This window comes from Merops nubicus, unplaced genomic scaffold (assembly GCF_000691845.1).
Source record: "Merops nubicus isolate BGI_N331 unplaced genomic scaffold, ASM69184v1 scaffold27946, whole genome shotgun sequence".
In the NCBI taxonomy this organism is placed as follows: domain Eukaryota; kingdom Metazoa; phylum Chordata; class Aves; order Coraciiformes; family Meropidae; genus Merops; species Merops nubicus.
In genome coordinates this window covers 4,960-31,518 of record NW_008616035.1, presented here as the reverse complement: position 1 = coordinate 31,518, position 26,559 = coordinate 4,960, and the positions used below count along the sequence as shown (strand labels likewise).

The 26,559-nt window shown below is 41.7% G+C and overlaps 1 protein-coding gene across 1 annotated transcript; it reads right to left on the bottom strand.

Annotated features, from left to right (window-relative positions):
* Positions 1-318: 318 nt before the first annotated feature.
* LOC103775286 (serine palmitoyltransferase 3-like) lies at positions 319-26,218 on the bottom strand (the record flags this gene model as incomplete). The annotated part of the gene is made up of 6 exons (XM_008942732.1): positions 319-783; positions 3,179-3,308; positions 4,259-4,394; positions 16,587-16,713; positions 18,865-19,084; positions 26,113-26,218. Coding segments are annotated over 6 exons (833 nt in total), but the record flags the coding sequence as incomplete, so codon positions are not given.
* Between the last annotated feature and the right edge of the window lie 341 nt (positions 26,219-26,559).

Sequence of the window (26,559 nt, the reverse complement as noted above, 5' to 3'; positions counted from 1 at the left end):
TACAAAGCTTAACAGCGTATCTAAGTGGCCAAGGAAGGGTCTGTGGAGAGGAGGAGGAATTCTCCCTTTCCCATCATCTGCTGTCAGAAATACATGATCTGATCAGGCTACTTTTCTTGTTCTCAGCATTAGCTGCCTTCTAACATTTTCTGTCCTTGGAGAAATGCATGATAGGGCAACTCAGTTACAGAGGCTGCTTTCTGCTCATTCCTCTGTAGCAGTCCGCACCGACGTCTTGATTTATGCTCTTGAGCAGATAAAAGCAATCTCACTGATGAAGCTCAGCTATATTACCATACTACACTGGAATACATTCAGTTTTTAAACTTTATTATTTCAGTCACAATTAAGACTATCTGAAGCCTCTTCACAAAAAGGGGCCATAACAAAAGCTGTAGGTTAGCAACTCGACCAATGGATGCACTCGTTCTGCATCAAAAGTACTGTGCGAAGGACAGATCGTCTGGGGAGGCCAATCTGTACCAATATTTCAGTCTCTGGGATACAGAAATTTGATACAATAAAATGCAACGCCTGAGCTTCCCCTCTTTTCAATTAACTGAGAAACAAAAATTGTCCTTAGAAGGGAAGAAATGCATTTGTATTGGTTAGTTTTCAGGTTTTCCTCCCTTTCATAGCATCATAATGTTCTCTTCATGGGTGGAAAACTTAGTCTTCAAGTTCAAGCCTAGATTCTTCATACAGTTCAGGATGAGATGACTTGGAATACCGGGAATATTTCAGATGTAGAAAATCACCCAATTCATCCAGAGCATTCAAAACCTGCAAGACCATGATACTGTGTCAATTCTCTTGGGAAAGAAATGAAGCTCCAGTAACCTCTTCTTTACAGCAGAACAAGAAGATCATAAAGCAGCAATTAAAGAAAGTTTTAAAAGTAAATGGGCAAATTTTGCTTTCATTCTCCTGTAGTGAATATCAACACAGTCGTAGATGCACAACAGCATCTACAAGAACAGAATTTACTCCTTCAGTAGGTTTTTGTGTACTAGAAAGTACATTAATTAAGCACAAATGAAAAAAAAAAAAAGAGGCTTTTTTTCTCTAAAAGCATAGGGAGATAATCCAGATAAAGAGTTATCTTTGCTTGTGCAAAAGGGATGTGTAAGGCAATACTTCAATATTACCCTATAGAGCCCAAAGACTGGAGCTGCCACTGCATTTTCTTAGGTGGGACTCAGCCTACAGTGCTGATCAGAGTCACCATGAATAGTCTGAACAATTTAAGATATTTTTAGTGCATTCTATTATCTTCTTGTATTAATATCACAGGCATAAGTGATAATGAGTTAATATTGTAAAGCAATTTACTGAGCTGTGTCCAGATCTTTCAGTAGATTCAAAAAGTAGTCAAGGAACTTGTATACCACAGAGAAGCAGCTCAGTGTTTTGGAGCATCTGATCTACACTCAAGAACCTTTCAGTATCAAAGGAGAAAACAGCAATTTTGATTTTGAGCCTGTTTCTGTTAAGCCACTAAAATGAGCTCAGGAACAAAAAGGAGTAATTTAGTAATGGTTTATGCAATGAGATAGCTTCAAGGTCATTAAGGAAGTTATTCTTGGGAGCTTGCCTTTTCATGGATAATTCCTCTTTTTAGTTCCAGGTTGAGATTCAAAACAAATTTTGCCAAAGGGAAAAGTTTTCATTGTGCTTGTTACCTGTCGTTACCCTGGGTTTAGGCACATTCACAAAGCATTTGTCCTAAAAACTTTCCATCTGCAAGTAATTAAAGTCAGGGCATTTCCATGCTCCCATAGTGTAAGAACATTTAAAGAATGCCAAGTACTACGACAATGATCCCACTTTCAAAGGCAAAAATACAGCATGCTCCAGGGTGATGGCCAGGGAGTGCTTCAGACCTTCACTGCTACCAGGAAGCACCAGTGTGCAGGTAGCAGGACAGAACATGCAATGGTGGCCCAAAAATGTAACGGGCTTGACACTTGGGGGTGGGAGAGGAGGAAGAAAATCAAAGCAGCAACCTCAAGAGACTAACCTCCAGAACAATCCCATCACCTGTGGCTGGTTACATAAGCCAGAATCTATGCAGTCAAACAGCAAAAGCTGACAATGACCAACACAAGTACATAGCTGTGCCTTGTGCTGTGCAATACTAGCTTTATGGTGTTGTACCTCCTTAGTAACTACTGCACCTTTAAGAGCAGCTGGAATTTTACACTGCACACATGCAAGGCAGATTTTTCAGTGTTAGTTTGAGAGGGGTCTACACTGGCAAGGAAGCTGGTCAGCCAGGCAGGGCTCGGGCCTCCAGCTCCACGTGAACTTCAGAAGGTAAATGGAGAGCCAGGGGCTCTCTGCAGGCACAGGTGCTTGTCTGTGTGAAGCACTGGCATCTTTAATGCCTTCCATGTTCACAGGTTCTTGCTTTGACCATCATACTTGTGCAGAGAGTGGAAAAAGAAACCCTGAAATTTACTGCCAAGCCTCTAAATGTTTCATGCCTCTAAGTCGGTTTATTCTGAGAATGAAAGAACTTACATCAAGCCAGGCCAAAAACACCTTCGGCAAGAAAGGGAGATGGAAAATTTCAAAGAGTTTATTTTAAACACATTTCTGACTGCACTGAAATGGAGGTTTGTGATGGAAGTCTCAACATATTCCTATCAAGATTTCTGATATCAGAGAAAGATACAGAACTGAAACAGGCCAGACAGCATCAATTAAACTTCATTACATTCAAACATTTCCCAATACTGTTTGCAATTTCCACCTGTATGCCCAAAGCTGTCCCATATACTTCTGCAATTCAAGAAACATGTGGAAATATGGAATTAAAATAAGGGTATGGAAAACTTGATTTTCAATTATTTCCATATAGTTTCAGGTTTCCTACTCTGAGAGTTCTGACCTAGCCTCTAACTTTTGTCTTGCTGTGCTCTTCATGTAGGTCTTTATTAGTGATGACAGATTTGGTCACTATTAGAAATAGAAGAACATAACAAGTTAACTATCCCATAATTTATTTTTTTAAAAATAAAATATGTATGGCTAAAATGCTTTTAAAGATCAAGTGACAAGAGCAGAAGAGCAAATGTAAAAATGAATTATTGAGATTCAAAGCAGCAGACACACAGCTTCTCCCAATCTCCTTGGCATCTGAAGTTAATTTCAGCAGGCCATCTGCTGTGCTTACCGTGTCTAACATCTCCCGTGTATGTGCCGCTGACACACAAAACCGAGCCCTGGATTCTGTGATGGGAGTAGCTGGAAACCCAACCACAACCACCCCGATATTCTTTTCTAACATGCGTCTTGCAAAAGCTCTAAGGAGAGAAGAAGAAAAAAAGTAAATTATCTCCCATAAATGGACCATAGAGAGAGAACATTCAAGCGTAATAAAACAGTGGGTAAAATCCTGTCTTCAATTGCAGTGGTTGGTAGTATTTTCATTGAATTCAATAAGAGCTGGAATTTTACTAGTAGGTCTGAGATTCTTTGCTGCTTAACAGCTCATGAAGCCAAGCGGGTGCCAAATACTAGGAGTGTGATGGCAGAGAGCACACTGTAGAATAGACAGGATTCATTTATGTCAATGAAAGGCTTTGAATGCAAATCAAAATATGTGGGCACTCACAGTCCCTAAGCATGGAAGAAATTTGGCTGCTGGAAGGTACGAGAGCTGGGTTCTTGCACATCAACAGGAATAAAGCAATCTGTGAGATGGTTTCTTTGGTCTCACTTACTCTGCCAGTTTAGGAACCCTTTGTGTTATATATACTACACCTACAGACGTAGCCACTCTAAGCTACTTGCAAATACTCCCTACAGCTCAACCCTTAAACTACTACTGACTTTTGGTCTGCATGCCCAACTCAGGGCACACGTGCTGCTTGATAGGTACTGAATGGTAAAACATGCAAAGACCATTCAAAGACCAGACAGGGATAAAGAATGTCCACCCAAAACAATCCATACATCAAAGACAATGTATCTCTTTAAATCATTACCAATTAAAACAAAAATTTCACATTCAAAATGCTATCACAAGTATTATTCCAGAGCAAGTTAAAAAAGGCTAAGAGAAATTTTAAAAATTCTGAATACTGGAACAGCTCAAAGCTACATCTAGGGTCAAATTTAAAATGGAACATAACTAAATGATGATTTCACCTAACAGTGTATGTTTCTCTTGTGAAGCCTTTACCACAAAGAACTTATGGACTTGAATAGGGTTTGTTTTGTCAACAGGTTTGTTTTTTTTCCCAGTACTTACCCTATCTTACCAGGCATATAAAGGAGTAAGGGGACAACAGGAGAGTCATCATTGCCATAAATAATGAAGCCCATTTCATGCAGTCTTCGTCTGAAGTATCTTGTGTTTTTCCCGAGCTGGCGCACCCTTTGGAGCCCTGAAAGGAGTCAGTCAGGAGAAGGGTCAGTGCTAAGATCATAAGCAGAGTCCAGTAACAGGCAAGAAACAGGGCTATTGTTCAATAATAGTTCAAAAAAGTTTGGCTGAAATATCTACGTTGCTCTTTGATTCAGAGGAAAACCATGGAATGAAGTAAATGCACCTATGTTGATTTTAGGATAGACAACTGACCTTCCTGTCCTTGTGAGGTGTCTTCTCACCTGTAAAACCAGTGTGTCTCCTGGGCACAGATAGCTGAGCAATCCCTTTTACTGTATTGCACTGAACAAAGCCTACTGAATGGCACACACCTATAGAGAAGCAGTTATGTGGCTTGGTGGATGTAGGACATGGAAATAGAGCATGTTTTCTCTCAACCAAATTAATGAAAAAGGGAAACAACCAATGTCTGCAGGTGTTGATACATCTCTTTTGCCATTAACAATGTTCCACAGGGGTCCTCATATATTTTAGCTAGTTCTGTGCATACATATTTGGGTTTACATTTTTTTTTTTAAATTATTCTGTGACTGTAAAACAGCTTAAAGCAGAAAATACTGTATTTTGGGTCAGCTCAAACTGATTTTTTTTGGCAATTCTTTAGACAGAGGAAAAGCATGCAATAAACTTTGTTATTACACAAGATCTGACCTTCTGCAGTTTGTTACCAACATTCAGTGTACCTCTGGTTCCTTTAACATGCACCTATATATGTAATCCCTTGCTGAGTTCTGCTCAGTTTCCCTGTTCTCTTGTCTTGCTATTACTACCTCAATATCATCATCTGACAATAGACTTCAGTCATTCAAGACTTTCAGAGACAAGTTTTGTTCAGCATTGCCCTGGCCTCATTCAGTCACCCATTTACTGATGCGTTCCTCCCAGCAAAACTGACAGGAGAGTTAAAACCAATTACTTTTAATGAAGGAAACAGACAAAAAACAGCAGAGAAAAAGTGTACTTGAAAATTAATCTCAGCCTTTTCTTTTGCAGCGTCCCTAAGGAGGTGGTTTCTGCCACATGCAGTTGCTTCCCCAAAAGAGCCACACTCAACACGACAGTAGGTAGGAGATGTTTTATGTCCTTTCCCCATTCCACCTGCACCATATTTCATCAGCAAGCTGATACATGTGGTGCTCTTGCAGTGCTGCAAGGTGCTGATGGGGATGGTGCCACCTACGCTGTACCCACACGCTGCTCGTTCCCACCACCTTCCCAGTACCAGTCCCAGGTTCACACTGCTACATGGTGAATCAAGCCAGCTCTGTCATCTGCCTGACCTTGACAGAGAGAAAACTGCCAAACCTGTGTCAAACAGAACAATTCTCTAAAGCTAATTGCTGTGCAGCTTCTTGTGCCCAGCAGAGGTGGTGGGAATATGTGGTAAGAGTGGGGTTTAGTGGGACACACCTCAGCTACACTCTTAACTTTCATCTTCCTGCTGTTTATCAGCCGATACTGTCAATATCACGTTGTATCACCAGACATGAACACTGAAGCCTCCAGTACAACTAATTTCCTCTTTTTCCCTTTGCTTTTAAGGTGCCTCTGCACAAATGTATTACATTTGCACTCTCCATTTACTTTTTTACTTTACTTTTTGTTCGCTTCATTATTCATTCATTACTTGCTGCTGTCACTCTTCTCTGACTGGATGCCTCTTTCCTAATATCCCCATCTTCCTGCTTGTAACCATAGTGGCCAGTTAGGCATTTATAGCTGCTACGTACCACCTTTGGCAGATTTGTCCTCAGACCACATTCTGCCCACCACCTGCTGTGGTTTTTCTTCTTATTCCCCCTTGGCTGAGGTGGGAATCACCACACCTCCACAAACCTCTTTTCCATTAATCATTTCTGAGCGCACGTAGGTTTGAGCAAGATCTACTGCTTCATCTGTTCTGTATCTTCCCGAGTCAAGGTTCTGTCAGTGTTCTGGCTGGGAAATTTATAGGGAAACTGGGACTTGCTTCACAGTGATCAGTGTTTTGCTGAACAAATTAAAAGATCTCATAAACCCAGTGCGTTTGTAACTTTATGCACAAAACTGCCCACGCAGACAACCTGTTAGTTACAGTTTCAGTCATTCAGTTTAAAGCATTCAGTGGAAGAGATCTGCTGGGTTAGAAAAGGCCACAAATAGTTTAACCATCTCTCTAATGCTGCTAAAACAAAAACAGCTGTGCCAGAGCAAGGAAAACAAATGAAACACAAAAGCATCCTACTACAAAGCTTTCCAGTCACTAATAAAAACAATAGTCTGTGGTATTTCCAAAAATATTTTTGGTGTAGTAGATCTCAAAGAACCAGGAGGAAATATTGAGGAGGAGGAGAAATGGGGGCAGGGGAGACGGCAAGGAAAGGCAGTCATAGGAGAACCGCAAAATAATGTGTCTGAAGTCTAAAGAGAGACTTTTTCCCTTGTTAGAATTTGTAAAGTTGCTATTAGCACCTCCTGAATGCCCAAATTACAAGGAGGAGGGTGGGGGAGTAACCTGAACTGGGGGGCTCAAAACCACTGCTGCTTCTTGCTGTCCTAGCAGCCCCTGAGCTAGTTTCCAAGCTCTCAGTCTACAGCATTTGAAACTACTAGATTTTCAATTAGGGAAAGTTTTCATAAATGCAGATGTTCTTGGCGAGTGCAGTTTAAGACTTGCTGCCTTCTTTCTGTTCAGCTGTTTACCACAAAGCTGGAAACAAAGCGTCAGCCACGCAAGATTCCGGGCTGTTGGGTATTTATCAAACCATGTGCACATGGCTCAGAGTTGATCAGTTTGTCTCTGCTTATTGTAGGTACCAGAAATTTCAACTACAAAGCAAACGGGAATCCAGTGAAGGAAACAGCAGAGCTGAAAGAAGGGTTCCAGGCAACACCCCAACGCTTGGACACCTCTTCCTTTCCCACTCTTCCCCTGCTAAATCTGTATCCTCAGCCAGTTTGTGATGGGGCAGAATCCCTTTCGAGACTCCCTATGGAACTCATTTCGAGCCAGCCAGTGCTGATGCAAAAGAGCCACTTTAATGTTTTAGCAACATCCCAGAATAGTAATTTCATTTGCAGGGATGCATTAAAGAGCCAAATAAAAGATCAGAGCACTCACATATATCTGGAGGGAAAAAAAGCACATTAGGAGATGATTGCTACACACACTGCATTTGTGGGTGGGTGGCTGGGAGGAACCTATTGCTTTGGAAAGTGTCAACACTTTCCTTTCTCATGTTAAGTTGTGTGGCCAAAGACCACATATACACATCATATACACAGCCATCTTATGTGCTGTCCTGATAAGAGCAATAAAGCCCTTAAAGTTTGTAACTGTATTTCAACACTTTTTTCCTGTTCTTTTATGGGAGCCACCAATGTCAGATAAGGAGGCAGATCTGAGCAAATTGTTTATTTTGGTCTTACTGGCCCAGTCTTTCCCCCACGCTGCAGATTAACTCCATGTAAGCATGATGAATTCAGTTTAGAATCAGATCTTAGTCCAAATTCACTGTGGTATGTTTAATCAAATACACAACATTTAAAAATTATTTTCTTTGATTCCTGAGGCTGTGATCTTCCATGCTTTATTATTTTCTGAGTTAAAATCTGCAGAGTCAGACCCCAGAGCTAAGACAATATAGCTACGTCTATTTGAGTGTAAGAATTTACCTGTATGGTACTAATTAGGGGATCAGGTTCTCAGAGAGTAAATGTATTTGTTCAAGGATTCTTAGTTTGCAGAATTCTTAAGGACTGACAGCCTATGCAAGTAGCTAATAATACAGTGTCCAGGATATTCAGATTAGTGATTTTCCATAAAACATGTGAGCCACAACACAGTTGTTTGGAGTAAAAAGCCTGGACTGGGAAAACTGACTGTTAAAATTAAGCCCACTAACACTCCAGAATTTTTAGCTAAGGTTAAGCATGACCTTGTTAAAGAGCTCTACATCTTTTTGTTACCTGAATTAAGACGAGACAGAGAGAGAGAAAACTGAGAAATAAAGGATTCTTAGATTTAAAAAGTTATCTTCACACTGCTTGGAACATACAGGGATACACAGCCAGCTGACTGGGATTTTGTTGAAATATAGGATTAATTACCTGTGTGGTACAACAAAACCAGATTTACTGCATCTGCAATCTACTGCTGGGAAATTGAGAGTTCACATTTGTTGTGTTTCTTTAAAAATATTTGGTTTACTGCAAAGTTCTAAGGTGTTGGTAATTCTGGGAAAAATGCCGATTGTGTTTTGATTTTATTTACGCTTTTTTGCGTATTGCCAGTTTCAGCTCATTAATTTTTGCAGGCTTTTAGAAGGCTTTATAAGTCGAAATTAACATGGTTTAGTTTGAGGAAAAATACAAAGAGGCAGCAAGAGAGAAATGATAAAAGATTGTGGCTTGCTCATAGCTTCTTTGAAGCAACAAGATTTTTAAGAGACCACTTGGAGTAAAGGACTTGGTAGATGCTGTGTCACACGCCAGGCTGTGGCTGCAGATCTGCTCTCAGGGAGGAGTTGCTCTGGAGTTTGACAGCAGGAAGGCATCCTGACTACACATCTGGGGGCCTGATCTCAGGCCGGTGTTACCTGGCACAGCTCCACGTGGTTCAGTAGAGCTTTGCTCTTTGTGCCAGCTGAGGACCTTATCCTGGCAGAGAAAGAGGCAGTAAAACTATCATCTCCCTGAAACAAAAGTTTGTTTTCCTCTTCCAGAGATGTCTGTTTTTCACTCCTGCAAGATTTTAATAAGCAGTGAAGCTGTCTGCATTCAGTTCCTGCACAAACAGTCTACCTTTGAACTCTTCCTGTAGTCTTCTACCCTTGGAAATTCTGACTCAGTATACTGAAAACAAGAATAAGCAACCTGTAGCCTTTCATATCAAGATCTCAGGTGTATTTTAATTGAAGGAGAGCTATTTTTCCTGAACCCATTCCAGGAAAGATAATCCCACGCTGTACTTTTTTTTTTGGCATGTGGTGGGCTCTTCAAGACACAAATCCACCTGCTTTAATCTTCTCCAGCTGCTGTTTCATAGAGTCTTTCTAGACAATTCGTTACACAATCAAACTTCTACATACTGGTGTCAGTGTGCCTCTTCAATCTGTGTTTCTTGGATGGAGAGTTCCATTCCCTGCCCTCCTCTGCTAACAACTAGATAGTAAAGAGCAGATTTTCATAGGCTGAAAAAAAATTTGGAAAACAATAGCTCTTCCCCACTAAACTGTTGCAGATGGGCAGATTTTCTTTTTTTTTTTCCTTTGGTTCCATTATAAGAGTAACACACATGTACCTCCATATGCATTAAATCACAAATAGAATGCTATAAAACCAGGGTGCCTAAAGGAAATATGTTCTCAGATAAAAATTCTTTATAAAAAAAAAAACTTTGCTACGGACTGGGGAGAAGTGAAGACATTTTCTTCTATAGTCTAATGCCAGCTAGAAACCTAGTAATTTCAGCTTAATTCAGCTGCTAAATAAGCCCGTAAGGACTTACTTAGTCAGTCCAATTTTAACTGTGAACTGCCACAAAACACTTTCCAGAGCAGATTAAGGGAAGAAAAAGTGGCAACTTCAGCTGAAGCAGAAAGGAGAAAAATTGCACGAATTCTATCGCTTTTACCTTATTTCTTGAATGAGTCAGCTGTGGCTACCCAGCACCTTATCTGTACTGAGGTACGTAATGTCAGCGGCCGGCACACGGCGGGGACCGGGCACAGCCAGCCTTGGCTGAGCCTTATTCACTCCCAGTGCAGGTGATTAATCACAGAGCACGTCAGTCCCCCTGCTGAAAGCCAGCCAGTGCACGGCGTGCTCCATCTGCATCACATTAGGTGTTTCTGAAACGCCAGGGATGGAAATGCTGTTGGAGAAGGTGCTCCTCGGGCTGATAACGGCGCTGGAGTCCTTGGGCACATCTGGATGGGAGGAGGGATCCTCACGCTCTGTCCCGGCAGCAAAGAGGCCCTTCAAAGGTGACAGTGTCATGGAGCTGCGTGCTGCTGGCCCCAGGGGATGGCCTACGGGTCACAGCCGAGTCTGATCACATCCTTCTGCCTGCAATTAATACGTACTTGTATGTACAAGGGACATCTATCCATGGGGTAGGGTGTGCTAGAGGACGACAGCACTGGTTTGACTTGGAATATGGAAAATTGCCTTCAAAGGAAGTGGGATGTGGTCAATCCTCAGAGCTCTCATGAATCACCACAAACACTATTGCTCCAAAGCCCCTGCTCATTCAGATCAGCTGGCCCTCCGTGGATATGTTTGGCTTCCTCCAGGAGGTGGGCTGCGTGGCAGGTGTTCCACTGGAACAGTGTGCCTCACTCATTTTAAGTAAAGATGACAGAATTTAGCTGTTTCATCATCCACTGCTAGGAGAACATCTGTGATATTCATTTTAGACAAATAATAATCGTGACAGCATATTATCTTCATTAGCATCTTCAGTGTCATAGCAACTGGGAACCTGAGTCGTGGAGTCAACACAGTACAAACAGGGAATATCCTCACTTAAGCACTTCAAATGTAAGCACATACTTATTGGGAATATTAACTTCAAATTAAGCCAGGGTTCAAGCATTCTGCTTGATGAGGACCCAAGAGAAGCAAACTTCTTGCAGAACGAAGCAGCAAAATGAGAATTCGAGGGGGAAGAGTAAAAAGATGTACTTAGCATGCCTGAATCTGCAAGCTGTTTTGGGCAGGTTCGAGGGTCCATCCCTGAGTAGCTTGCAGTATGAAACTACAGCCATAGTTTCATGACCAGTTCAGTCTGGCACACATCTATTTTGCTGCAAAAGGGAGATCGTTCCTCTCGGCTCCAGCTGCTCCAGCCCTGGCTCTGGGATGCATGTAGCCATATGGTAGATTGGCTCAGGGAACCAGTTTGGCTGTAGGCGAACCATTTTTGGGAGGGTGGGTTGTTTTCCAGCTCGATCAGTTCTCTGATTCAGCTCCCGGCATGGCCGCATGAACATTGACGCTGGCGAAAGGAAACGGGGCACGGATGAGGGGCAGGCAGGGGGGAGGCAACAAGGAGGGCAAGGCTGCCCTTCTTTGCACCACTGCTGCTTTATGCCAGGCTGTAGTGATGCGAAACTGAGGGCTTTGAACTTACAGAGGACCCTGACAGGCAAAGATAATATTTTCCAAAGATTGCTGAGCATAGATAGCAGTGGAAAATGTTGGAAACTGAGCATTTTAAGAAGCTGGTCCTCCAGTTACACAAAAATCTAAGGCAGACGGAAATGTTTTAAAAAGGAACCTTTTAAAAACAGACCTTTCTAATGCCCAGCCAAAACAGAAAGCAGCAGTCCCTTCCAACCCAACCCATTCCACGATTCTATGGTTCTGCAGCTTCTCACTATCTGAACGAGCCCAAATGCAAGAGCTCAAAGTCTGCTAAAAACAAAACCCCAAAACTAGTAGATTGAAAAAGATAAACCAATCGGGACAAAGGGCAAAGCAAATGAGTATTTTAAAGAAACACCTATTTAAACAACCTCAGGAATGATCTTTTAACATAACGAGGACAGTAGATTCCAGAGGATTTGGTTTTCAATTTTTCAGCATCCCATAAAAACCTGAAAAATGGCTATTGCTCATGGTGAATGATTTGCCATGCATTAAACAAAAATAGTAACTTTGCAAATGCTGTAATTTGCTTTTTTCATCACTATAATATTTTACTAGTCATCAAGAAAGTTGGTTTAGATTTTCTAGCAGTCTTAACTCTGTCTACCTAGTTCTGCTCTTCACCTATCAAATATAAATGTAAAAATACACTTTTGGTATTCTCAGGCAGAAAGGGGAAAAAAAAAGGTCTGAGGTCACAGCTGGAGGGGCTGTGTTGCATGCAAGTGTACTTGAAAATCTGTGCAGGGTCCAAACACTCCGAGTGAACTACAGTCTCATCACGGGCAAAAAACCACTAAGGCAGCTGCTGAGTTTCCTGAGGTATCTCCAGTGGTGTAATGAGAAGCCACAAGGAGAACTTACAAAGAATATCTATATTATGAGTTATAAAGAGTAAATGTCATGGGAGTTTCTGCTTCCCATATCTCCTAATAAATGAGGAGAGACACATTTGATATGAAAAGGCCACAAAGGCTTAAGAGGGATGAAATTATGTATTTTTTTAAGAGACTACACGAACTGAACTGTGGAACTTGCTGCCTTATGACATTACTAAAGGAAATACAGCTGCCAGAAGTTCATACACTTTTGAACAACTCTATTATAGAAACTATGATCGTATCTATGACATTATGCTACCAAGAATAAATGTGTCTTGTTCTACAAGCCAGCCATTTTCTGAGAGTCCTATAAAACATGGCACTGAAAAATGCCAGGGCTTGTACTCTGCTGAAGATGAAAACACATTTGCAGTTCTTCTTGCCATTCTCTGACTCTTCTGATACAAGACACTCAAGAAACAAATGGCATGGACAGAGTGACCCCAGACTACCCCTCTGTCCCAGGCAAGAACAACTGTACATATCTGTTTTGAGGGAACTAATGCTCCTATTTGAGCATTTTTTATGCTTCATTTTCTCAAGTCACAGCAGAAAACATGGCAAAAGAAGGAAATGGTAATAGCTGACTGGGGGCTCTGGAGTATCCTCCCAGTCACAATATCATGGCATCAATATCTCACAACTATGGCAAATATTGATATGGGCTGTACCAATACACATTTCTAGGTGGTTTCTGTAGGACATACCATGTCTTCTCTGTTTCTTTTTACTTATGTCAGTGCAAGGTTTTTAAAATGAGAACTTTCCCATCCAAATTGAAGTCTCCTGCTGCAAAGGAAGGTAAGCACAGATATTGCAAGTACACTTCCACAGCTGTTTGCAGTCCAGAGAAGAACAAAGAATGTCCAAGGTCCCTGCTCTGGTTTGGAGGGTTGCATGTTTGCTGTAGCTTCTTACAGACACATTTGTCCTTTTTCCTTTCCTTCCCCACACCAGGCACTTTTTTGTTCACAGCTTTTCCAACCAGTCTTCTCAGCATCTCATTTCGGTCCTAGTCTCCATCCTTATTTATTCCCTATTGCGTGTCACAGTGCAGGATGGATGCAGGTGCTCAGGGTCCCAGTCCTCTGCCCAGGTTCCACATGGCAGATGCTCTGTTCAGGCCCCTCACACTGAGTTGGAAGGTGCTCCTTCACTCAGTGGATCTTGAGATTTGTCAATGTTCCTTTCAATTGGAGATTTTGTAGAGACTTGTCACATCACAACACTCAGGAGGTATTTCATAGACATGGCAAAGATTATAAACTTGGCTATCACAATCAAAATCTTCATCCCAAAGCCTGGAGAAATTGAAAATCTTCAGGGGAAAAAGGATTTTTTTGTTGGTATGAAAAAACTGCAGCCTGAAACAGACATCTGCTGTGGATAATTTCCGGCTAAACAGCTTAGGTTTCATAGAATTATTTTTTAAAGTGCTAACCTGTTCCTTCCTTGTAATGAAGCTGTACCCTCTGTGTCCATAAACATCTGTTCATATCCTGCAGTTGTGCATCCAGGACATGACCAAATCAGTCTTCTTTCTCTCAGTTGCCTATTAATTTACTGAGGAGTCAGTCATGAAGTTCAGATGTAAGAACACACTGGGTTAACACATTTGGTACCCCATTATTCATATGCTTTTCAAGAAGCACCCTTTAGTTAATGTGGAACTTTTCTAGAAAACTAATTTAATTATTTTCCAAATCATTCCCAGTATTTTTTTTATAAGGATCCCTCGCCTTTAGAAATGTCCTTGGGAGGACAAGCCATCAATAGCTATCTCTTTAGAAAGGACCCACCCCATCATCCTGCAAGAAGAAAATGCCATTCAAAATAACTTGCAAAATGAACACTTTTTATCGATTCAACAGGCTTCCAGAGAACAAAGGATCCACACCACCCTGTGGCAACAGGTTCACTTGAAGCTTTTCTGCCAGGTGTCTCTGCTACGTGGCTCCTATTCTCACACGGATGGCTCACACGCAGGATTCACCATTTTCTATCACAGCAGATGGAAAGCACCCAGCCAAGGCCACTGTTGTCCTTGGAAACAAAAATATCTAAAAAGAGACACTGCTTTCTCCCTTCTGTTCCCCTCTCCTTTCTAAGCCACCACCTTCCTCTCTTGATGCCAAAGTAGCATTATAGTGTGGGCCAACATAACATTTTTTCCTGCATTTTGGGTCTTTTTTCTTTTTTTCTTTTTTTTTTTTTTTGTAGTTCACAAGACAGCCTAATGAAGGGAGGCCCACATGAAAGAAAAACCAATAGACTAAAATAATGAGTCTGGCTCAGAAGGACAAGAAAAGTTTACACATCATAGCTGGTATACTAGTCTTTGTGCAATATTCTAAGTTGTGATATACAATTCAGTAATCTGTTTTTCTACTCATTTGCATTTCATATTCCAAGACAAAGCTTAAAACCCCAACAGAACATTAAGTTATTTCAGAAAGAATTTGCAGAAGGCTTAACAAGCACTTATTTTGTGCAGAAATACAAACAACGTGTCATGAAACAACACAAAGAGTTGGAAGGGAAAAATGGTGCAAACTTTTAGCCCTAAGACAGTCAGACACGCACATCTTAAAAGACTCCGTCTTGAACCGAGTCCTCCTGTCAGCCTGCACTGAACTGCGTGCAGAATCACGCTAGCTGAAGCTCGTTTTTAAGAGGCTTTGAAGGTTTGGAAACGCGTTTCGTGTTTTCCACACGGCATCTTTTGAGAGCCTGAAGTCGGTCAGGTCTGGGGAAGGCTCAGTGTGAGGCCGCCCTCTGACGGCAAGTGCTTCCTACAGCTCCGCAGGGCCAGCTGCACGCCGCTCCCCGAGGTGGAGGGAACGTGTCCGAGCCGCTCTCTTCCACTGCACAGGATGTAAGCACCGGCATGTGCTACCTCGACCTTTCCAATTTCGAGTGGGAGACGGTTGTTGCGCTCTGACTTCTCTGCCAAAATGCCAAAAGCATCATTTCCTCCTTGTCCACACATCACACTGCAGTTTTGCTGCACTTCGTTATTGTGCTCAGCAGAATTTGGCACTGGGACTGGATTCTCCATCCCTCTTTTTATACACTGGGGTCTTGTAAATTCTGGCCTCGCTGAAGGGCTGCGATAAATATCTTAATAGCCTCGTGTCTATCACAGTTTGAAAGCGCTCTCTAGGGCACTGCAACAGAACAGTGCAGAGCAGTATCCTGCCTGCTCTCACATGCCCTTTTTCCTTTCCATTCCCACCTTATCCTGGTCACATCAATCAAGAAGGGCTAATACAGGATTACTCCTAGTCCTACACGAAGCAAGAGGAAATAGCACAGCACTGCTGGACTGGTATAAAAGGGGCTGCAGTCCAGAGCAGAACCTGCATCTTCAACTACATTTTACACAGCGACACAATTCTCCAACATTCCTGACAAAAACTACACATTCAAAACACATCACTCTCAGTTAGGATTTAAGCCCTAGAACATGGACTATATCTCACTATTACTTTGAAGCAGTAGCAGCCGGGTATGTCCCAGCTATTTTGTTGTTTGCTGCATAGGAAGCATGTTATACAGAGCACTGGATGGTAGATGCATGTGCAACTTTGGGAAAAAAATATGAATGAACCTGATTTTCATAAGGACACCAAGTGGTCAATTCTTTAAGGACAAATTGTACTTCAAAACTAGCTTTAGAACACCATAATTAGCGCCTGAGCAAAGTCCAAATTATAATAGTCTTCTCATACTATCATTTAATATACAATACCTGATTTGCAGTTCTGTGCTATGCTTGAGTTGCTTGCAGTTTTGAAGATTCACACTTACAAAAAAACTAAACTCACAGCATCTAGCCCAGCAATGAAGGCTTAGCCTTATAAACACCTCCTACAAAGTCAGACAATCTACTCAAAGGGCAATTTATGTACTTTTATTTGTTGCTGCAGAGTGGGCTGGCAACAACAGAGCCAAAATTCCAGAATAATTCTATCCCTGCTGCAAGTGGATAAGTGCCAAAAAAACCCCAGAGCTGATGGTACGTATGATGACTTGGATACTGATTTTACAGCCAGAATTATTTCCTTTGCATTGCATTCCCATACTACTTTGCTGCTGGATGGTGTTTTGTGCATGCCTGCATGCAGCAGATGCCCTGGTAGCAGCTGGAGTAAGTGCAGTGAAAGAAGGTGGCTTACCTTGCGTCGTCCCGTCGAGCCCCATGAGACATTTCATTGCCCTGATGATTTGCTCTGCTACGGGCGGGCACATAGACGTGGCGTACACAGCACTGTGAGAATGAGTTCGTAAAAAGTCCACAAGGTCCTTACACAAGCAAAACAAAGCATGAATGAGCTGTGAGCTGGCCAAACAGCACATCTCCCTCTTAACTACTGCAGGAGTGAGAACGTGCAAAAGGAAGAGGATGTTTCACCAGTTATTGGTTTGCTTTCTTGGCTGCTACTGTTAATGTGTGGCCTGAAGAAACATCAGGCAGGTGCAAATACTTTACCATATCAGTAGGGCAATTACAGCTGAAACAAAGGTCTGGAATAGAACAATGTTTACTTCTGTGCTAAGGCTTACTATAAAGGAGCCAAAATCAATTAAATCCCAATGAACAGCTGCACTTAAAATACTGCTCAGTTCCTCTCTGGGAATGAAGTGAAGGCTTACATGACATCAGTATCATTTCTCTGCCACAAGATGTAGCTGAGGAAAATCAACCTTCCAGGGATCAATCTTTGGCTATTAGCATATGAATTCCTTTCAGTTGAAAATTCCTATCAGCATGGCAGGCACGGTCATATTAATGTCAACATAGTTGCTTTAACATTTCCTTTAACTAAGAGCACAATCTGCTCCTAGAAAAAGCATTGCTGTACCATAGACATGTCTAAAGCACCAATAACTCTCCCAAATCCAGGGACACTGTAGTAATTCAGCGCTTGATCAAGCCACCATTGTTATGACAGTTTACATCTCTCAGTGCAAAGTGTCACAGTAATGGTTACCACACTAAAAGCTGAATGCATGTTAGTTAGAAAGGGATAAGACCTGCTTGAAAAGCACTTTTGATTAAAAAAATCACCATAAACCCCCCAAAAGACAGTAACACAAATTATTTCCATAAGAGCTGCATGAGTCTATGCTGTAAATCCAATGCTCTGGATAAAGATTTACCTAACCTTCTACAAATTACACATTGATCTATTTCAACTGTTATCCTATGGGTTGGATCAAATAGCTGGGAAGGCTTCAGTGCTCCAGCTGACACAGAACAGACAGTGCCACAGTGAGTTTTTGGCTGCAGGGATGAATGTAAGTGTGCTGAGTGTCTTGGGTGGGCAGCTGCCACCAAGGCCTGGAAGCCTGAGGCAAAGCTTAGTGATATGCAGGAGCAAAGCTTGAGAAGTGCAACCCGCTTTCATTTAAGAAAACTTCCAAGGATTAGATGACAATTTACTTTAGACTGCTTTTCACAGGTCTAGCCTTCCTATAATTTCTAGCTGCATTAGCCACATGGTCTTTCGTAAGAGTTAAACTTTGAGATACAAATACATGAAGCCAAGGAAGCCAAGAGAATTGGTTCTCGATGTATTATGATAGCCTGTTTTAAGATCTCCAAGAGTAAACCCAAAAAAGACAGTAAGAATATACACTTTATACTTTCCTATAGCCCTTTTATTCTACTCAAGCACTACCCTCACCAATGTTATCCTGACAATAACCATATGGGCTGTCTAAACCAGATTCCTACTCATTCAACAAACTACTTAAGAAATACATTCAGTAGGGTATGAAAGGGGTAAATAATCAGCAACCACTTAATATTTCTGCCAAGCAACAAAACCGATGACATTTCACAATGGTGCTGATTATGCTTTCTCTTCTTCTACACTCCCAGTTACAACAAGCTCAGCTCAACTTTTTGTTGACATGTGTTGTTGGCGAGAGGTTGTTTTGTTAATGTATGCAGAGCAACTGAGGACATGGATTTTGCTATTGCAAAAGGCCCTCAGTAACCTTCTTTCTCTATCCTCCTAAAAAATGCAACTATGACAATCCACAACTGTTTAGGAATTTTATTACCAGTGGATGAAACTGTGGCTTTAATCTCTCAATATTGCTCCACACGCTGTGTACAAATTTGAAACAAAGTAACGAGCAGTCTGCATGCAAATTAATGTAGTGAAGTATATTTAGCCAACCACAATGTGTCTAAACATTTCCAAGACAAACAACAATCATCAGGGTGGCACAGAAATACCCAACCCAAGCAAATTACATAATACGAGCATTAGACAAAAATAAGAAAGTCTGTTTGATGTGCATTTGGGATCCACACAGAAATGGGACTAGTTTTAGATTAGTGCTCCTGTGGAACAGTCTACGCAAAAAGATACTGAAATATATCATCCATAATAAGAAGAAGGTACTTCTCCCCATCTTGATGTTAAAATGTTTATGTTTTACCTTTTTGCCAGCTATGTATCCTCCAGCGGCACCGAAGCTCTTTGTGAACGTTCCCATTAACACATCAACGTCATCAGGGCTCATCCCAAAGTACTCCACAACTCCTCGGCCCGTGGCTCCCACTGCTCCGATGCTGTGAGCCTCGTCCAGGTAGAGGTAGGCTTTGTATTTCTTCTTCAAGGAGACCAGCTCCGGCAGGCGCACGATGGAGCCTTCCATGCTGCAGGCAGAGAGAATGGTGACCAACAAACCCTGCCCCCTCTCGGAGATACTGCCAGCACATACAGGCATTGATTGCCTTACTTCTGACACATCTTCTGCAACCTCAATTTGTATTTACAGTTCAAAGAAAAATTGCAACCCTTTCCCACTGCAGGTGAGTGTAAGACAATCAAAACCAGTCAAAACCACCTTGAATATTTGGAGATTTTCAACATGCCAGAAAAGAGAAGGAAAGGTATAAAGTGAGGGAGAGCTACTCACCCAAACCAGCGCACTAAAATTCACCACAGAACAACTATTGTAATGAATTTTAAAGACCTTTACTTCAACACCAGCTACTGTGGCAATATTTGAGAGCAAAATAGCCTGGTGCAAAGAAGTTAGGTGTAACATACACAGGAAATGGGCCACAAAAAAACACTGAGATGGTGCCATGGCTCTAAGTAGTCCCAGACTTCAGAGTGGATAGAATCAGGGATTAGAAAAGAGATCTCAGATCCCCTCTTGCCAGCTGCTGCTCCCAGTATGTACTCTTTAGGAAACATAGCCTGCTGTGTAGAACTCAAAAGGAAAAAAGTTTTCATTCTTTTTACTTTCTTACAGCAGGGAAAGGAAAGATTCTGAACTTGTTCTAATGGTGTATTGAGATCTGTAGAAATAAGAAGAGATAATAAATCCTTTGTACTGTTGGTAATCATGTCCATAATTTAGAAGGCACGGAGGAGGTGTACAGCAAAATGAAAGCCCATGGAGATAAATGAGAAACACACTCTAATCCCATAAAGATGAAGTATCAATAGCATTGCTGTGAAGACTATTATGTTTTGAGAACCTTTGTGAGAGGACTACAGCTATGCTTGGATACGCTCTGATGCACTCAGTGTTCATCATAATGAGTTAAACATGTTCTCTTCCACTAGGTCTAGCGAGTGAGTCTTGAAATGCTAAATGCTTCCTATTAAACACAAAGTGACTGTGGTGTGTGCCAGGAAAATCAGTGCTCCATGGCTAATGCCCACGGCTAAGGTGCATCCACTTGCAGATGCTACAAGAGCTGCAGGTAAGCAGAAACAAGGAGTTTGTTCCCAAACAGCATGTACAAAAGAGCAGTGTAATGAACACAACTTCTTGGCAATCTTTAGATCCTAGACCAGTGGCTTTCACAGACTTTTATTGCAACTAGCTGCAGTATGCAGCTGGGAGGTTGGTACCACAAAAGGAGAGGGGTGTTCTTTGAGAACTTGGGAAATTCCTGACAATTTCAGTCTTCCTTCATCCTTTGGTCTCCTGAGTAAGCTTGGAAACAGCTTGGTCTCCAGTTTTGAAGGAGACCTGCCCATAGGCAAGTCTCCATTAGTTTGAAAGAACAGCACAGGGGAGCAGCCATGGCCAAGGGCCGCCTGTGCTGTTCTTACTGGGAGGTTCAGAGAGCCTGGCTGTGTGTGCCTGGAGGCATATTTTTGGCTGTCAGGTAACTGCTGGCAAATCTTACCCTTCTGTCTCCCCCAGCCATAGAAGAGGCAGCTGTGGGGCTGTATATTGGCACCCTGATTCCTTGCAGCAAACAAGGGTGGGCTTGTACTGCAAGCTCCAGAAGACTGCTCTTTCTCACTTTTCCCAAATGGCACTTGGCAGCTGGGGCAGAAGCAACTGAAACCACCACAGCTATTTTCCTAATGAATACAGAGGCAGAGACCACAGTCCTCACATAGCCCAGAGTCAAAGCATTAGTCAGCTAAAAATTATACCGAGCCATGGGGTGTGTTTTGGGGGAGATGCAGCATCATAGGTGCTGGGGATGGCAGCTTTTGGCTGCGTCTGGTCGGCCTGCAGGTTGGCTATAAGATCAGAGGGTGAGAGTGGTGCCAAAGAGCACCTCTACAGAGGGAACCAAATAGGCACCCCACTGCCACTCTACCTTCCAGCAATACTTGAGCAGACCAGCTAGGCAGAGAAGGACCATAATAGTTTTTCCACATCTACATGGACATCATTAGGCTTAGTGCCTCGTGGAGATTCAGATGGGAGAGATAGTATTTATCTTCAAAAAGACAAGAGGAAAAATGGTAAGTTAAAAACACAGAGTTTGATTTGCTGCATATTTGTGGAATAGAAGCAAAGAAGTTGTTGCTGAATCCCGGAATACACAGAGCTGGTACGTGGCTGTTGCAAGATTTACCCTTTAAAAAGGATTTAATGAAAACTTTTCTTGCTTGCATGAGTGGAAGGTTTCTTTTTGAACTCTAAGCTGTTTAGCAAAATGAGGGATTTGCATTCAGCTTCAGTGTTGATTGACTGCTCTTGAGAGACACTGGTTGACATAAATGTTACAACAGTTGACAGAGATTCTAACATAGCCTTGAAGTGTCCATGGAGTAGGTGAAGTGCTGCTGGTTCCATGTACCTTTTCTGTGCTGCCATTCAGGCAGGTCTCAGCCCTCCGAAGGGCAGAGGTGAGAGAGAGGCATTTTGCACCCTGCTCTGCTCTTGGTCTCTCTTTTGACCCTGCAAGACAGTTTGGGATATGAACAGCACTCTCGTTTAGAATTGCTCCAAGGTAAAGCTCACTTCACATAACCGCTTGGGTATCCCAAATAGAAAGTTTACTGAATCCTTCAGTGAATATCAATGTCAACTGAGTTTAAACCAGAGAAGCAGAAGTGAACTGTAATTGTTCCGACTCTGGTTGTGTCACTGTTCCAAAGCTATTTATCAGTTTCCAGATCTGCTCTAGCACGCAGGGCACATCAAAAAAGCTGGATGCAGAAGAACATAAGACAGCTCTACCCAGGCCAGATGTTCTCATCATGTGGTACTACATCTTGCCTTCTAGCAAAAATTATTAGCTTGCTGGCAGGGAGGTAAAGCTTCTAGGCTTGTCTCCCTTGTCTACAGGCAGGCACAAAATCTTGCTTCAGTACACACTGGGTTTTAATCTGCTTCCAGATGTGAGGGGATAATCCAAAATTTTGGGATCGACTAATTTTGAAGTTTGATTCAATCCCTATCAAACTGCTGAGATTATTCCTGATGCAGCCAGTGAATTGTGGAGCCTGGTGCTTGCAGAGACAGGAGGTGTGCACTTGTGCTGGTCACTTGGCACACAAACTCGCTCTTGACAGGATGCTGACAGGGTTCGACCCATTTGTTTTGAAACTTGGGAAAAGAGCTTCCTACATCCTACTATGTACCACAGTTTCTATTTCTTTTCCTTAATTAAAAAAAAAATTACCAATATTCAACCTATTATCTTCTTCATAATTGCCTCACTCAACATCTCTACGGATGCCCTGTAATACCACTATTTGAAAACTTCAACGATTCCCCTTTCAGACTAGTTTGTAATTGGGAAAATCCCTCCTTTCCTGACCTGTTACTCCCAAGAGGTATGCATTGCAGTTTAACGTTTAGTTTAGGTATTGTTTTCTGATGTAAACCTTGCACATTCATACAACAATCTGCTTTGTACTTTAGAGCAATAGTTTTAAGGAACCCTTCCAACCCTGCCCTCAAATACAATCCCATACACTGAAACAACAGATGTGTTAACCTTTAATCCTGGTTCCTGGCAAAGACTTTAAATTATTCCCCTATTCTTTTCTAGAAGTCCAGTGACTTAATCCCAGGAAATAAAAAATAACTCTGATAAATTTACTCTGGTATTGGCATTGAGTCACAAGAAACTTGTAATGCACAAGAAAAGGCACTGGACAACATCTAACTGATCAGAGAGCTGTTTTCTTAGCTGGAAGGGAAAATACCCAAATTAAATTAAAAGCAGGGAAAAAAACAAATGGAAAAACAATCTGTTTTGATCAGTTTCTGGTGCCTCATAACTTCTGCCCTGGGCCTTATCCTATCTGACTCCTAGGTAAATATATAGGTAAGAGTGCAGAAGCCTACCCCAAAGCATGTAAGAACACACTAACTGATCAGTCCTGAACTGGAAATGGTAGAAGCCAAGGAAAACATTAGCTAGAATTTAAAAACTAGAAATATGATTTAGCAAGTCTTGTGCCCTCAACACTGCCAAAACTTGTTCATGCTTTTTGTCCTGAAGATTGATGGCTAGATGGTCTTTCTCAGTTTGGAATGCAAATTGAATGTATTTTGCTCCTAGGCTAGTCCAAGTTAAAAACAAGCTTTCACTAGTAGTTACATTTACTTCTGATGATTTTCTTTTTCTCTTTCAGATAATAGAGACATTGAAAAGCAAACAAACATATCCTTATTGCTATTTATTTGACATGTAGCTTGAGTGCTTCCCAAGTCAGGGGGCCAATTCTGCCTTCAGTTGTAATGAAGCAAAATCTGCAGCTTATGCATTCAAATAAAAGTCTGATTTCCAGAAAAGCTCACGTTGGCTAACAATGACCCTTTTCAAATTTTGCCAACTGGTAAGGCCAGGCTTATGCACAGTGTAAACACTTTAACCTATGGAAACAGAAGGCAGATTTTTTTCCATACCATCAACTTCACCATACTAGGACTATGGTGTCCCATATAACATTATTATTTTAAAGAAGGAAAGCTTCATATTTCTTCTGCATCTCTGGAAAAAGCATTTCTGTACAAAATTGCCAAGCTAAACTTGCAAGTCAAGATATTTTAATTTGGAGAATGGCTCTGACCAAGTTATTTAAATTCTGTATTGGTTGTCCCTGAAGCATAATTTAAGTCCTTTAAGGAAAAAAAAAAAACACCACACCAAAAAAGGCAGTATTAACCATTGTAAGAATACATTAACAACACTCTACCTCCTCTTAAACCCTCCAGATGAATGTTAATTTGGCATCTGGCAAATCTGCAAGAAAACTAACATTAACCAATATGGGGTTGGAAAATTTTAGTCTTTTTTTTTAAAATCATGAGCCAAGAAAGGAAAAGCATGCACACAAAAAGAGTATTTCTAACATGTCTTCCTCCAGCTTTTCTGTTGCACATTAAATGTTGTTAGCTACTGACTGGAGTAGACTACCCAGCCCTGTAAGTGCTGTAAGGACAGATGGGCTCTGTGAGTCTTGGGTTGGCAGTGATGGCAGAGAGACAACACGGTGGGGTGAGGTGGCACTCTCCCACAAGTCACAGCAGACTTGCTTTGCAACCAAACCACAGTCTTTAATTTCTGATCCTCTTAGACCACAAAAGCAACTGACCAACTGCTAGAGCTGGTTTCCAATGAGGGACTACTAGAGAGCTGAGCTTTGTTTTTCTTTTACTTTACACCTTTCACAAGCACAGTCAGCCAGACCATGGGGCTCCTAATGTTATTCAGCCCTTATGGGGCTGAAGAAACATTATGCTTCCTCTTTAACAGAGGTTTTCTGAGGTTTACCATGTTTTTATTTTGCATTCCAACACAAGGTTCTTTGAACTTTTGAGAATCAAATCTCTTTTGAAAATGAACAACAAAACAAGAGAAAAAGAAAACTCTGTATGAAATATACATCTGGAAATACAGTTATAGGTATTATAGTTGCAAGCATCTCACAGTGGATTTGTCCCACTATTCGGACCAGTGTATGCTTCTGTATCACCAATCTATCTCCTTGCTCCCTAGTAATCAATATCCAGGGTAAAGGATTTAAAAGGAACAAAGCTCAGCAGCTGGAGCATTTTCTGCAGGCCATGTGACCGATGGGAATATCTGTCAGTGAAATGTTGGTGGTCCACTTAATTTCCTCATGATCAAAGTCCCAAACTCTGAGCTTTCTTTTAGTAATGCCAAGCTATGTTTATTTGCAGTTTTGCTCTGTTTATTCTGGTTGAAAGGAGACGTTCAGCCTGCTTTGGATCAGCTGATCTGCTGCCAACCTGTTTCAGCTCTGAGTGACAGGTGTTTAGATAAGGTCTGTTTTGTTCTCCTTGCAGATGGAAAACGTTAGGTAAAAAGGAAGCACTGACAACTATGAAGTTGTGATGACATTCGGTTGTAAAAGATTCCTTATGAGAAAAACTGACCAGCTCAACTCTGCAGCATTTCTCAGTGAAATGGCACAAATGCCTGCCCATCCAGACAGGCTGTATTTCAACAACACAGGATATGATCCCCACACATAAAGCTTAACGTTGCTTTCACAAAGCATGTCACATCCTGTGAATGAGTGCTTCTGGTTCCCTTCTTCTGGTACTGCTCCTGGTACTGCTCTCCTTACTCCCCAAACTGTCCTTCTCTCGCTCCCTCCCTCTCTCATCAATGCCACACTTGCCTTGTCTGGATCCCTGCAAGCCCTTTTACTGTCCAAATTCCTGCTTCATCAGCCATTCCCTCCTCTTCATGATCTCTGCCTCTCCCTGCTGCAGCTCCTTGCCCACCAGTGGCTCCCTCTCCATGCCACCCACCAGTCCCATAGCTGCTTCCTCAGTAACCTTCTCCTAACTTGAATGGTTGCCAGGACAGAGCCCAGGATGGTGAGCTTGGCTGGTGCCTCTGCTTTGCTGCTTGACTCTAGTGATAGTTTATCTTTCTGCTGGGAGTAAGATGCACCACACCAGTGAACTGGAGCTATCTGACTATGATGCTCTATAATTACATGGTATGATTGACACTGATACTATCTGATGGATTCTCAAAGGCACTTCTCTCATTTAGATCCCTCCAAGGACTGGGGCTACATGAACTACTACTATATAATTTTTTGAAAGCCAGACTTTTAATTTTTTTTTTTTTTTTCTGTTAAAGTGTGAATCCATTAGATCCAGCACTAATAACTAGAAAGGTGCTGAAAACACTTAGCCTGTGTTTAGCTCAAGATTTTAGATTCCAAGAGCTGGGTAAGAACTGGGCATGCAGAACTTAAAGTAGTCCTGCATAGTTGCACAGCATCTAACTGGAGCAAGTTACAACAGGGCTCAGACCCACAAAATGGAAAACAACATGTTTATAACATCACAAAATGCAATTGCAACCTCCACTCTCATTCAGATTTTTCTCAGATACCTAGGGTCAATGTTTGCTTCACTCAACATATCATTCTGTCCTCAGAAATTATAAAAAGCACTCAGGTCTCTCAACCAGAAACATACCTGTAAATGCCCTCCACGAGGATGATAATTTTTCTCCATGCTCTGCGGGTTCGGGGCTGGCCATATATTATTGCATCCCTCAGCAATGTCTCAAGGCTCTGCATATCTTTATTTAAATATAACAAAAAAGGGGAAAGGAAAAACATTAACAAAGATTTTTCCAAAGAAATTTTGATTTTCTACCAGGTGTTATTTTTTTCTACACAGAAAAAGACAACATTTAAAAACTACGTCCTGAAGATAAACTTCTTTTATTAGTAGGCAAGAGCCAAATTGATTTCATTTGCCTGAATGCAACCCAGTGACAAGGAGAGTTACAAAAAGCTTCCAGTTATGCACCTTATCTGGGAAACTTCTAGAAATTAATGGCACAGGTTTTTATTTAAAGGCAAAACAGAACTACTTTCTTAAGTACTGAGGCTAACTGCAATTCTCTTCAGGGGCTGC